General features: G+C 36.2%; 1 protein-coding gene across 1 annotated transcript in view; it reads right to left on the reverse strand.

The window, feature by feature from the left end:
* Positions 1 to 15,344, reverse strand: part of Cad88C (cadherin-88C) — a 119,143-nt gene that overhangs the window by 8,573 nt on the left and 95,226 nt on the right. Inside the window, exons 8-10 of the mRNA XM_065235384.1 lie at positions 11,756 to 12,161; positions 11,211 to 11,693; positions 5,903 to 6,382 (exon numbers count right to left, since the gene is read on the reverse strand). Of these exons, the coding sequence (XP_065091456.1) occupies positions 5,903 to 6,382; positions 11,211 to 11,693; positions 11,756 to 12,161 (1,369 nt within the window). The remainder of the gene's footprint in view (positions 1 to 5,902; positions 6,383 to 11,210; positions 11,694 to 11,755; positions 12,162 to 15,344) is intronic.

Below are 15,344 nucleotides of genomic sequence, written 5' to 3' on the forward strand. Positions count from 1 at the left end.
CTTTTAATTCAGCTTTAATTTGAATAATTATTGTACACGAACCACGTTAATCTTTGTTCTTCTTTTATTTTTTATGGGACTGCTTTACCTTGTCTGCTGACTAGTTGGATTTAAATATTTATATTTTTATTATAAGTCTAAAAATTAACTTTACATTTTGGGATTAGAACCAGCAGTCGCTGATTCACAGGTGTAAACTACCTACTGGACCACTTAAGCATTTGTGTGGCCAAAGGTATGATTATTAACTTGAAGAAAGGCAAATTTAAGTTGAATAATAGCAACCGGAGGAGTATTATACAGCAATCCAGAATAGTAAACAACAAATATTGACATTTGTAGGCCAGAATTGAGTAATATTTTTGGAATGCGGTCTGAGAGCTCAGTGCCTTATAAAGTGGCGACCAATCAAAATACAGGAATACAAATGTTAATACTTCCGACGCTTTAGATCAGCTAATTTATTGACGTTTAATTATGGGGCTACAATTCGCTATATGCACTACTAATCAACTATATATTCAGTCATGTGTTAATCAGCTTTGTACACCTTAAATCAACCAGGTTGTGTTCTTGCTGTTAGCTTGAAATGTTACTTGGGTATTAATCAACGATATATATCGTATAAACAGACCACTTTAAGTCTGATATTTGACGTGAAGCATCCTGAACTATGTAAATCGTTAACTTTCCACATGGAGAAACACAAACATGACTAGTTATTTTATGTTTAATTAACTTGAATTTGATATTTTGATCTTTGGCAGCGATTCAAAAGTTATGAATATTTGAAGAAAAAAAATCATTCTGATCGACTTTTTGGTCCTCCCTAACATGTACATATATGGTTAAGGAACAAAACTACAAATTTTTAAGAAATTCTGAGATCCACTTTACCGTGGTTGTGGTAAAAAAAAATCGATTTTTTTTAAGTTCAAAAATCGGCTGTACACACTTAAATTGTTTCGCCGAGATTCCAACAGCCGAGCAGCTCTGCAATTTATTTTGCTGAGATTCAGTAAAACAATTGCCGATACTCAGCTAACAAATAACATTTTGCTGCAGCTAGCAAACAGATATCAGCAAAAGTAAATGCCTAGGTAATCGGCTGTTGGAGATTTTACCGAGCTAGATTAAGTATGTATATAACATTAAACCAAAGCGCCAGACCGTATTGCATCAAAAACTGCTGAAACATTGTGGGTTTGACACGGCGCAAGAGAACGACCCAAATTTGAGTTTAGTTTACTCATAAATCACATAAAGTGCAGGAGCTCAGCGATGAGTATTTTTTTTTCATGTTTTTTCAGGTTTTTCCAGGTTTGTCCAGGGAAAACTTACCGAATATGAGAAAAGTAATTATTGTATTCATTCAGTCTATTGGTACTACTCCTGCAAAATTGTTTCTTATAGTTTAGGCTACATGTGCTGAAATTCTGAGCCTAATCGAGTTTGAACCTGAGTTCTATCCACGAAAGAGTGAAGGATTGTTATTTTTCTATACATTCCAACTAAAATCCTCATGTAAACTTTTAACCCAAAGCGCCAGCTCGTGTTACAAGCAAATGAGTTGATATTTTTAGCGAGTGGACTTTTGACTTCATGACACAAATCTGGAGGTTGCATGTTTGAAAAAAATGATTAAAAAAATTTCCCAAATAAACGTGGCCAGTCTAGTTCTGGAGCTTATAAAAAAAAAACATTTTTTCAACAAAATTATTTAGCCTTCCAAAAAACATTGAAGGCAGAATAAGAGCTTATTCAAGCAAAATTATGCTTCTTCAGCTAAAAAAAATAGCTTATTTGCAATTTAACCAGGACAAATTGTTTGTTGGGCTACTGTAAAATAATTAATATAACAATTGCATTTATTTTTTATCAACTTTAAAATTTTAATTAACAACCATGCAAGTTTATATATTTTTTTCTGATGTAAATACACTGCACACAAATCTTTTGCTAATGAATAACCTAGTTTACACCACTTTAAACCAAAAATATTTGAGCCGGGAAAGTTTTATGTATTTTAGACCATTTTTTACGTGGTCTTATTTTCCTTTTCTCCGATGTTCACATAAAACCAAACTTGATTGAACTGGTGTTAAAAAATCATGAAAAATCAAAGAAAAATTTGATACATACAAAAATATTCAAGCTCCACATTCAACGATAAAACTCACGTCAGAGCTCGATAAAGTTCAAATAAAGTTCCAACAGAACCTTCAACATAAATTTCTGACAGAACTTTCAGATTCCATAAAGTTACGACCAGGGGTTAACATGGTTGACGTTTTTTACTACACTCGCTTCGCTGTCGTGCGCGACAGTCTGTTTGTATTCCTTCACTCATGCTCTACCATCGTCTCTCGTACACAACACAAACGGTAGAATAACATTCGAGCAAAAATAAAATGATCAAATAACTATGATATGACATGTGTGATTTCGTTCTAATTCCTCAAATTGGTATAAATTAAACCATTTCTGATAAGAAATGTTATGACTAGGACATTATTGCTTGCTGTTTTCAGAATTCACACAAGCACAACATCAGCAGCTCTTATTATGAGAAAAACTAAAATACATACATTCGTGACGGTCTTCGGCAACAGTGTCGTATGACACAGCCTGTCATATGACATTTTAGTTTGATACTGTACTATGACAGCTTGTTTTGCAAGTGTCGGAGACAAAGGCAGTCGATTATCACAGAAAATGTGTCGACTACCGTGACCGTTTACAAGACTGGTTACGACAGATCTTTCAAGTTCCATAAAGTTCAAATAAAGTTCCGACAGTACTTACCTCCCAAGCAACCAAAAGTTAGCGACGCTAGTGGTGTAGTGGTAAGCATGGTTACCTCTCACCCCAGCAGGCCTGGGTTCAATCCCAGTCGGTGCCGCCGGGATGTTCTGAGGCATAACATCTCTGATCACGCCTTCCTTCGCAAGGGAAGTAATGCCGTTGGTTCCCGGTTCATGAGTTGATGAGTCGTTAGGTAAGGTCCAGGTGTGGGAACTGCCTCCCAGACGTCGGTAGCATTGGTGCTCAGCACGGAAAACAAGATCGACGGAAAACAAATAAAGGAAAAAAAAGCGACCAAAAGCTACGCATTCAACAATAAAACACACTTTGAAGTTCCATAAAGTGCATATAAAGTTCCAACACAACTTTTTGGCTACTTTAGAAGCTATAGAAAGCACACGAGGAACTTCAGGCTTCATAACACCAACCGGTGGAAACTAACGATTTTAAATTGGCTCACTACTTGACTAGCCTATTGGTCCCAATAATCAAATCGATTAACGTAACCCATTCTAGTCAAAATTCTAGTACTACACTATGTTTGTTTTGATTCGCTATGAAAGTTTGACAGATAAAATGTGGGGTCCGTGGATTTTCTTATATTTCGAGGGGTGCATCGATTAGCTTGGGACCGAAGATAGTACCAGAGCTGAGCCAAGAAGTTGATCACGTTTCTTCGGGACCTTCTGGTCTCAGTTACCTCTATGATAACACGGTGATACACATCAAAAAACTTTCCAAGTGACCTATTGCAAGGTTGCAAATCTAGTCGAGTACACTATTAAAACACATTTAAAATTGTTCTTGCACCCTCAAAGTTTAACGTTATTGTTAATAAAGCGATATTTTTACGGGGTAACCCCGGCATAGAGGTAAGCATCCATACCTCTCACGCCAAAGTCACGTATTCAAAGATCATCCCCCGACATGTCACAAATAACCCAAGAGCGTTAAAGTGACTATAATTAAAAAAAAAACGATTTTGGGTAATTGACCACATACTATCATGAGTAACTATATCATTTTTCATCAGATTTTCATACGGTTTTGGAAAGCAAAAAGCCAGAGCTTTTGAACTACACATTTATGGTTATATTCCTGTGAAATTTGTTGAAATGTTTCTAATTAAACATGGTTTTATATCATCAAATAGCATTTTTATAACTTTAGACGCCATTAGAGAAACCAAAACATGACCTTACCTACCCCCTTGCTACTTGTTTTCTGTGCATTTCTGAGGTTTGGCTTTGGCAACGTGCATCGGTAAATAAAATCTTTTTTTTTTTGCACGCGATTTTTAGTTTCCATTTAAGTGTAACATTTTTCCGTTTTTTTATAGTAACAGAACCAGTGTTGGGAAAATTGAGTTTCATGAGTTTTGCTTTAAACCCGAACGCAACCGAAACTTCCATAAATGCTGGAAGCAGTCGCTTCGTGTCTGCAATCGGTCAAGAGAAAATGGAGATAACATTATTTTACCTTCTCCTTCTTAGAAAACGACGTGCAACGGAATCCTTTTTGCGTCGATTGAACTCTCAGCTTCAACTTTACACGTTGTGAATGGCAGCCCTAAGTATGCACCTTTAGAATTGATAAAACTATCCATAAAATGTTGAAAAACGATCCTTAAAAAGCATCCAAATGATCAATAAAACACCAGAAAATATCCCAAAAAAGATGTGGATGATCCATAAAACATATTAATATGATCCCTTTTTTATGTAAAATTTAGCAACACAATTGTAATAATGTGCATTAAAATTGTACAAATTACCCATTAACATATTGCAAAGGATCCATAAAACATTCAGCAATGAAGCTTAAACTGAAGCAAGCGATCCATAGAAATTCAAGTTTGCGCATTTAAAAATAAAGGCATGATCCATAAATTAGACGTAGGGGAAATGTAGGTAATGTCGGCCTACATGTCCCTAATTTGGGCCCATACATAAAATCAGCAATCGACTAAATTTTCAATGGTGACCAAAAATATCCATTAGTACCATCCTAATGACGCCTTCATCTAGATAAAATTGATAAATAGCGATGGGCCCAAATTAGGGACATGTAGGCCGACATTACCTACATTTCCCCTATATTGTTCTTGTTTGGATTTTTTTTTTATTTTGGTCCATAAACCTTGAAAAGTAGCTACTTAGATTTACTGTTCTGCCCATGTTTTTTAGGTAGAGATGCGGAGCGACGGGTAAACGTCTATGATTAGGAAAGAAGCTTCTGTAATAATCTTCTTAAGAAGCTTCCTATGGAACAATTTTTCAAGGTTTATGGATCAAAATAAAATAAAAAATAGTTTTCAAAACATGAAAAATATACGTCTAATTTATGGATCATGACTATTTTTTAAGTGCGCAAACTTGATTTTCTATGGATCGCTTTCTTCAGTTCAAAGTTCATTGCTAAATGTTTTATGCATCATTTGCAACATGTGTATGGGTAATTTCTACAATTTAAATGCTAATTCTTCAGGAATTTTACGGTAAATTTGTACAATTATGTTGCTAAATTTTATATAAAATTGGGATAATAAAAATATTTTTATGGATCATTCACGCTTCACCGGGTTTTAATGTATCATTATTGATGCATCATTTATTAGGTTTTATATTCAAAAGTATGGTTGCCGTTGTGAATAGTCTTGCAATAACAAAGGAGCTTGTAAAATCAATATCAAGCATGATATTTTGATTATACCATCACTAAACAGAACATTTATTACTAAACTTAAATGCTATTTAAATCCATAACTGGGCAGAATACGCTACTTTCATGGCACTTTTTTCACAGATTTCATAACCTCCCTCCCACTTGAGTCATGACATACTTACAAATGTGAATTTAAAAATACATAACATATTTTTTTAACTGTAGTGGAGCCTACGCTAACACTTAATTCTGTTTTAAAGCGATTTTTATTCGTCCGTATTTTTGATCATCTGATCCTAAATTTCAACCAAATTTAGTTGCACTTCTAAACAATCGGAAAAATCAAAGTAAAATATCTTGTCAAGTTTACACAACAAACATCAGTATAAGCTAAACCCAATTCAAACGAACAAGCAAAAACAAAACCACCTACCGTAAGCATCATAAATTGAGTTCCGAACACTGTCGAAGTGGTGACCCCACCGGTGAAAATCTTTTGTATAAACACCGGTGGATTATCGTTGATGTCTTGCACGTTAACAAGAATCCGTACCAGCGTGTTGTCATTGTGGTAAAATAACTCCCCCGTATATTTTTCAAAGTATGGCGCAAGAAGAGATGTTGATTCTGCAGCTTGTCTTCCCACTTCTACCTCCGCAATACGATTATTATCGCCTCTTGGTGGAGCATCTAGACTGCGCGACTTCTTATAACGTTCATAAATATTGACATATTGGTTCACCACCGTCGTCGGTCTAGTTGTCCTTTGATGATTGTTGAACGGTATCCTCTGAAGAGCGACAGCTTCCGGCCGGCTAAGACTTATGCTCGGTGGCGTATTGATGCAGTCCTCTGTCGCTTTTACAATGAGCGTGTGATTGGATTTGGTTTCCCTATCAAGCTCTTTTGTCACCTAAGGGAAGAGGAAATTGTCACGGATTGCATGTATGATTGTTGAATGCCTTAAATGAATTGGTGTGTAAAGATAAATCGATTTAGTTTGATTGAAATTTGTTACTGGATTGGATATAAGAGTGGGTGTAGGTATTTTACAAAAGTAGCACATTGTATGCGTAGCTACAAAAAACACTGTTATCTAAGCAAAACTCTTGTCTATTTCCATAGTGTGAATGTCAACTCAAAAATTAAAAACATTTTTTTTTTTTCGCTGTTCGGGACATAAATCCACTGCGACCAATAATTTGGTATATTGTGGTGACACGGGGTATCCTTAGTTTTGTGGTCGTAGGGTTCAGGTGTGGGAACTGCCTCCCTGGCGTCGGTTGCATTGGTGCTCAGCAAGATCGACGAAAAACAAATCAAGGAAAAAAAAACATGACAAAATATATGTTTTTAGTTACAATTTCTAATATTGTATGGAATGTAAAAAATGTGAAATTTAAGATAGGGTCAATAATGTTGCGAACCAGTAGGGTCACAAACTAGCACAATTACCATAAAACAATACTATTTTTACATGTTTCATTCCAAACAAAAGCCTGATAAGAGAGGGCAATTTTTTGCACATGGGAAACATAGGGATTAAGCAGTCAACATCGCCTACTTTGGTCAATTCTCTCTTTAATAATTTGATTTATAAATGGGTACCGGTATGAAAACCGATGCCTAGTAGGCTGCACATCAACAGTATCGAAAAAAGCAACGAAGTTTTCCGTAGTAATTCAGTTGTTTATGTTTTCATTTCGTAGGATTTGACAGCATCGAATTAAAAAGTTTCCCCGATAGTCCCACCAAGATTTTTTTTATTAACGTATAATCAATCATCCAGAAAGTGTATACAATAAGGATGGGCTAAATTTAGCACGGTGTATTACAAACCCCTGTACCTCACTGCTCGTGAGATTTATACCACAGACAAACAAACGTAACTCTTCATTGTGTATCTTCGTTCATGCATTTAACGGTTGATTTGAATATTATCAGTTCCGCGAACTACTCGCCGCAGCGCTGGCATCTGATCACTTTGACGTTTCTATATATTCTATAGAACTTTTATGCAATATTGTTTACGAGTTAGCGAGCAAGCTTGTTTTCCGCGAGAAGCCAGATAGATGTCGTTACTGAGGTTATATGTTTTGAGATACTATGTTTTCAAGAACAAGTTTTTCAAAGAGTTACGTCTGTTTGTCTGTGTTTATACTAAGGCCCTCAATTGTGCCAAATTTAAATGAATTTTGTTGTGATTTGTATTTTGGGCGTATTTTGAAGAAAGTATAGGAAATGGAAAGAAATATAATTTGCTTGTCAACAATTAGTATTAAAAAATCTATCTTGGCATATTTTTTTTTTTTTTTTGAAACCATCATCATTAAGAACAGTGATGGCCAAAGTTTAGCCCGAGTGCTCTATGGATGCAACAACCTCAGCTAGAATTACTTTTTGCATTACGAATGTATGACCGAAATTATTAGGAAATACGCAAAATTCAACTTAAAATATGACCACCGATCAAAGATACAGCTATTGAAAAAAATGGGCATGAGCACCACTGATTTAGAAAGTACGTTGACGCTTTTAGGAATCTTTGAATGAAAGTGAGTGTGATTGTCATTTTAATTAGGGAATTTAAATTTAAAATTAAATTTTATTTAGATATCCTAGATATCTACGTCTACGTATCTAGGACTACATCTGTGATTTCTATATGGGGTAACACTTTGTGAAACCCGAAAATGGAACATGTAACAATATTATGTAAGATTTTGAACATTAATAACTCAGCTGCCCCTGGACTAATTTCAATAATTTTATCACTAAATTTTTACACGCTTCAATGGCAATACTTTCGACTAATAATTTTCAACAAGAAACTATTAAAAAGGCGGTGATGTCAAGAATTGTCCAATGTACAAATAAAAAAGGGATAAATTTATTACTGTTTTCATGACATAAACGTTCTTCCCAAACCTAGTCGTCATAATCGAGTACCACTTGGTTGCACATCATTCTGCTTTAACCTGAAATGATATAAAACAGCGCTGCTGTCTAGCCTCAACTCATTTTCGCTTCGGACGGCTTGGTGAGCAAGCAGCAGAAGCATCAATAGCAGCAGTAGGAAGGTGGTGGAAGGTTGGTAGTCCACTCTTCTACCCAACAAGCAACATACTGGCAAAAGAGGAAAAGGTAAAGGAGGCACCAAGCGTCATCGCAAGGTTCTTCGTGATAACCGCCATCCGTCGTCTGGCTCGCCGTGGCGGTGTCAAACGTATCTCCGGTCTGATCTACGAGAAAACACGAGGTGTGCTGAAGCTTTTCCTGGAAATGTGATCCGTGATGCTGTCACCTACTCTGAACACGCCAAGCGTAAGCGGCCATGGATGTCGTCTAAGTTTTGAAGCGACAGAAGCACTATGTACGGTTTCGGAGTTTAAATCATCACCAACTTTAGCAACAAAACGGCCCTTTTCAGTACCAACAAGCTTATTGCAGCATAGAGTTGGAATATAATTTGTGCCTGTTTGTCCATATTCAGAACCACACGCCCCAAACGGCCATACAAAATGCTCTCCAGAGATGTAATCTTATAACCAAACTTGGAAGCAAGAGTGCAAGTGATTTTGATCGATTCTCTTCATCAACTTTCTCTTTGAAAAAAAATACTACAAATTTGGTACGCCTACAATTCACAAACGGAAAGAGTTAAGATAATAGATGAACGATCAATTAAAAGAACTAAATGCTCTTCACATTTGTTCCGTCCACTAGCGGACCTACGTCAAGCTCCGTTCGTGCCCCTAGATTTGTTTTCCGTCGATCTTGTTTTCCATGCTAAGCACCAATGCTACCGACGCCAGGGAGGCAGCTCCCACACCTGGACCCTACCTATCCACCCATAAACTCATGAACCGGAGACCAACGGCTTTACTTCCATTCCGAAGGAAGGCGTGATCAGAGATGTTATGCCACAGAACATCCCGGCGGCGCCGACTGGGATTGAATCCAGGCCCGCTGGGGTGAGAGGTAATCACGCTTACCACTACACCACCGGCGCCGCTAATGGCCGCCGCTCGCGCCTGAATCAACACACTGAATGGGAAATTCATTTGCAGTCGGGTTATTCGCGAAAGAGAAAATCGATGAAGAGAATCGATCAACAATGATAGGTCCTTTTCTCGTGTTGCGCGAGAATTTCTCGAGTTTTGCCTAGAAATCTCGATGAACATTTCAAATGGTCCTATCTGCTTTGATCGATTCTCTTCATCGACTTTCTCTTTTGATAACCACGCCTACGCAAATGCATTTGGTGCTATTTTTGCCACAAAGTTTGATAGCAGAAGTTCCTATCTAGTGCTTAGAACGTTGAACACAGCAGGGAATGCTTTTGAAGTTGAGTTATTAATGGAAGAGAAAGTCGATGAAGAGAATCGATCAATGCAGATAGGACCTTTTGAAATGTTTATCTAGAAATGACTAAAATAACAACCAAGTTTTCTTACTCTTTCCATTCTCTCTGCTTTCCTGAATTACAACAACAATGACAACAAATGTATAGGAATGTTGCTCAACTAGAACAAACTCACCAAACCCATCCATGATCGATTCCCAATGTTGCGGGTCCACACACTACAAACTCAAACTGCACCACCTTTACATTTACCCGATTCAGAAATGGCAGAAAACGACCCGGAACTCGTTCACCCACACAAAATGTATACATTCTGCATAAGGCAGATCGGTTCCAAATCTATCTCCACGTGCAAAGATCCCGATCCCACACGATAACCACCGGCAAACTGACATGAATGACCATAGTTCCGCGCATATTTTACTCCACCCAATTCTAGTCGAACTATAATAAGATATGATTAACTTTTCATCCATATCATTACCATTTTTGCTTGGCTCACACTCTCATCACCAATCCTGGTCATTCTCCGATCAGCTAAGCTCAAACACTGCATGATCGAGCGACAGCATGGTGCCAGTACCATCTTCCAATCGGTAAAATGTTTGGAGATTTGAACATTTTACCAAAAATATAAATTTCAGATGCGAAAAGAGAAAAAAATATTTGGTAGAACAGTTCGGTATAAATAAATTGTTCTAATTATAATAAATATTTGTTTTGAAAAAGGTTCTAATTTCAAAAAAAAAATCAGCTCCTAGTTCTAGCACCGTGGTGGTCAAGCAGTTTTGCCAGTATGGGAAAATCCGTTAATTCATCCACTCATCAACTAAGCACATATTCGTTGTTCCCTAGTTTGAAGTGGTTAAGACTAGGGTTCTAATGCATGGTCATTATCGGTGTCATTTCTTAATTTTGTTGTCAAAGAATCCAATTTTGACACTACTCCGAAGGGTATAAATAGCGGGAACTTTCAATTAGATTCGGATCCTTGCGATAAATGCAAGAATGACAACTGTAAAAAAAATCGAATACTTCATCATTTCTCAATAGTGATGGAGTAATACGACATGCACTAAACTAAGGACACGGGATATGCTACAATAAATCAAATTACTGGTTGCAGTGGTGTTAGGTCCCGAAAAGAGGAAAACAAATAAAAAAGCACATATCTACGAAACGGTTTCTACCACAGCAGACGCACAAGAATAAATGATAGGGATAAGTGCCGTTGTTTTTAAATAATCAAGCAAAAACAAGCAAACGAGCCCATACTGAATCACCCCCTGACTATTTAAATCATAACCAGCGTAAAACTCTGAATAAACTGAAGTCTTATGAATTCCTAGAGCATGACTCCTATATGATATCTTACCGTCAGAATATGAGTATGAGGATCCAAATAAAAATACCCATTTTCATTGCCATGAACAATAAAGTAGCACACAGTAGTCGGTGGATCATCTAAATCATCAACTTCGTCTCGATCGATCGTATCCGGCAATTGTCTTCGTTCCGTGCCAGGTTTAGCATGTTCGGTGAAATTCACCGTTATCTCTTCTACTAAAAACTGCGGCTCATAATCGTTGACATTTCGAACATAAATGGTCAGGTCCAAATCAGAACTTAGTGGTGTAGGAATTCCTTGGTCGTACGCTTCGACTCGTAGCTCATGTACCTTCTGACGTTCTCGATCAAGATGCAGTTTGAGCGTGATTGATCCAGTGTCTTCATCAATCGAGAACGACCGATAATTGCCCATTGGATCGGGTTTGAAACGGTACTTCACTGCTGCATTAGGGCCTATATCACCATCCTTGGCCATGACTTGTATAATGTTCGTTCCAACAGTTGCATTCTGTAAAGAAATGCATTCACACAGATACAATTTTGAATGATATTCTACGTACGGTGACTTACCTCTGGAATACGAATAGTTACGTTGCTGGATGGAGAAACAAACTCCGGAGCGTGATCGTTGAAATCTAACACACAGATATCGATTTTTTCGTTGACAGTATTCGGTGGACTTCCTTCATCCCTGGCCATTACAAGCAGGGAATAGTTTCCATAAAGATTGTTTAGTGACCGACCCGAATATATTTCAGCCACACCTCTCTCCCTTTGCTTTAGAAAAAATATATCCATTCCAGCAACATCGATGATATCAAATCCAATTAGGCCGTTTCCTGTCTTTGGGTCATCAGCATCAGTAGCCTTCAGCACCAATAATGGCTCTCGAACATCATGAAACTCAGTGACTTGGACGCATCCGTCAGGTGCTTGTATTTTTGGGGAGTTGTCGTTCTCGTCAAGAATGGAAATGCTGCAATAAATAACATGAATTTAGAAAACTGGATACAAGGGATCAGTTTTTCCAAATTGAATTCTGATATTCAAGTGTACAAGTGAGTGAGCTTCTTTTATAATTTATTCTTTTATTAAATACTGATTTTTTAATTTTGTCATTATTGGGAAGAACTCATTTTTTTGAAAACATTTAATTTTCTAACGCTTGAAGATTATTTTGAGAATATGATAATGCACTGCTGGGAAAAGAAATCTCGATATCACTAAATTTAGATAAATGGACTATTTTTCTATCATTTACCTATTTTGATTGTTTAGTTTTATAGCTATAAATTATCAACTGAAACACGACCGAAAAGTGGTGGGCATGGTATTCTGTGACGTTACATGATAAACTGTGATACTACTTGCTTTTATAAATTTGTAAAATCCAAGTTGTTTCAAATTTCAAAATTTTCATAGACTGAAATTTTGAAAAATATTAAACAAAAACTCGAATTTATAAAAATGCTGGATCGAAACCTTTATGAAATATTCTGTAGGCAAAAAACATTAATTTTTTAAAGAGTTTTAGTTGGGACAATTCCTAGCTCGAGATACTAATATGTATTCTCAACTAACTCCATAAACTACGTAGATAGTTAGGTACACCGGGCAAGTTGAAATGCGGGGTAACTTGAAACGGAAGCTGTAACTATATGCGGAAGTGAGTTATCACTGTGATTATTTTTAACAGCAAAATAAAAAAAAAACTTGTATGTAAAATATGACCAAATACGTTATTCATACGGACGAGTGCCAGAATGGACGTTAGCCATACTGTTATTTTCGTATGTGGACGTTATCCATAATACTCGATAGCCATAATGCACATTTTCCATAATTGTAATAATCAAATTAACTAACATTTTTCAAAACATTGGATGTAGGCTTTCCATAATATATTTATTGTTAATTCACATTTTACAACTGGTGGGAGCTGAAAAATTAACTATTAAAAAAAACTAGGTCAAAGAATAAATAAATTCTCGAGGATGAAACAAACTTGATAAACCGCTGTTTTGTAAATCTCATCGTTTATTTGATGATTTAAAGTTCATTTTCACTTATCTGTTAGTATGTAACTATTTTTTTTAATTAATTAAAATTGAAATAAACCCGTTATTTTATTTTTTTTCAAACTATTTTATCTGTCAAAGAACAGCTCATGATGTCAACTCCAATAAAAAAAATGTTTTGTGAATATTTCAATAGAATTTTTATTAAAAAAAAAACAATATCATAGAAAAGCTCATAATGTAAAGAAGTAGTCAACTCTAAGATAAAAATATTTTGTGATTATTTCAATTGCATTTTCCATAAAAGACAAATTTCAAATAACAGGTCATTCTGTGAAGAAGGAATCAACTCCAAGAAATCTTTTGAGAATTTTCAGATGTGATTTTATCTGTCAAAGAACAGGTCATGATACAAATAAGGAGTCGACTTAAAGAGAAAATTAATTTGTAAATATTTCAATTAAATTAAAAAAAAAAATTGTAAAGAAGGAGTCAAATCCAGAAAAGATTTTAGTTTTGAGAATTTTCAGATGGAATTTTCTAAAAACTTTTATCTAGCAATAAAAACAGCACAAGATACAAAAAGGAGTCAACTGAAGTTCTTGCTCTTGAAAGAGCAACATAATTTAGAAGTACTTTATGATAGAATTTTAAAAGCATTTATCCGTTAAAGAACAACAAATCCGTTAAAGAAGGAGTCAACTCAAAGCAAGAAATGATTTATGCATTTCCATTGCATTTTTTTATAGAGAAAAAATATTTGTGAGTACAGTACCCGTTTGACTTTGGCATGGTTCGGTTTTGGCAACTAAACCACAAAGCCGTACGATTTGATTGAACCGGCCGGTTAACTGACATTATTGGTGCTTAGTTGAGATTCTGGACAAATTTTCTGCAAAATCGGTCATATTTTAGAGGTACTTGTCAATTTTGTAATTTTCAGGTCAGTTCAGCTTCGAACCTGTTCGGATACGGTTGTGTATAAGTTTATTTCTGTTTTGTGCGTGCGTTCGCTGATTTTGCCAGATTAGCGCTGGCACTCTGCCTCCCGGACGGTTATACGTGTGTGATTGGTGGTTTTCTCGCTTTCCGAGAAGTTTTGGAATCGAAAAAGAAAACGTGATACATCATGATTGCAGGCATCAGAAGAAATGTCGCTATCTGCGTTGTTTGTTTTTTTTCTTCGCTTGTGCTCCCGTTACAGAAATTTGTGGCGTCGCGTGTGATAGTTTTTGATTTCAGTTTGTTTACGCGTTGTATGATTTTGTGAGCGGTCGCTTCGTGTTCGCGTCATGGAGCAATCGACTACATTCGACCAGAGGATTGATCCCCGTAGGGCGGGTCTATGATCGGAGCTACTACACCAAGCGTGACATAGCTGCTTGCAAGGGATTCAGTTGGACTGATTTGGTGAGATTGTTCCATTTTTCTACTTTTGTCTATTTAAACCTAATTTCTATGAATGCGTATCGTTTGGAATCATTTGATTCGGATGAGACTCTTAACTTTTATTTGTTTACATTGTGTTTCAATTGGTATTCTTAAGAACTTCACAAAATAAGGTTTCAATATTTAAATTGAGCAGCTCGACTAGCCTGGTGGCTGCCGCTTTTGCTTACTGAGTAGAAGACCGTCGGGGATCCACATTGTAAATATTCCCTATTTTCAGCTTTTTTACAGGCTGGAGTTGTTGTTTGAACCATTTAGTTTATCAATTTAATTTATCTGTATAACAATCATTCACAAGCATTCTTCCAGGTCAATTCAAGAATAGTTTGATGATGATAAATCTTCCTAATATTCACATTACAGTTATGACCCGATCCTGTCAATCTCTCCGCGCATCAGACTGTTATTTTTCAATAATTCCACATAATTGTAATTTCATACCTTCCTCCTTCAAGATGAATGTTTAAGATACACATACTTTGCTAGCTGACAAAATGGGGTCATTGCTGTATAATTATTCTCTTTTTGCAGCCTTCATTCAGACTGGATCTATTGATTTAAATTATTTGAGTTTTCTTCCAGCTCTTTGATGACGGAACATCACTAGATTTATACTGTAATGATTCACTCTTACAGCTTTCACCCTGGTTTTGTCTGTTGATTTGATTTGTTTGAATTGGTTTTCAGCTCTT

The sequence above is a fragment of the Ochlerotatus camptorhynchus genome, unplaced genomic scaffold, assembly GCF_037179485.1.
Source record: "Ochlerotatus camptorhynchus isolate MF236.1 unplaced genomic scaffold, CSIRO-AGI_Acam_v1.1 ptg000477l, whole genome shotgun sequence".
In the NCBI taxonomy this organism is placed as follows: Eukaryota; Metazoa; Arthropoda; class Insecta; order Diptera; family Culicidae; genus Ochlerotatus; species Ochlerotatus camptorhynchus.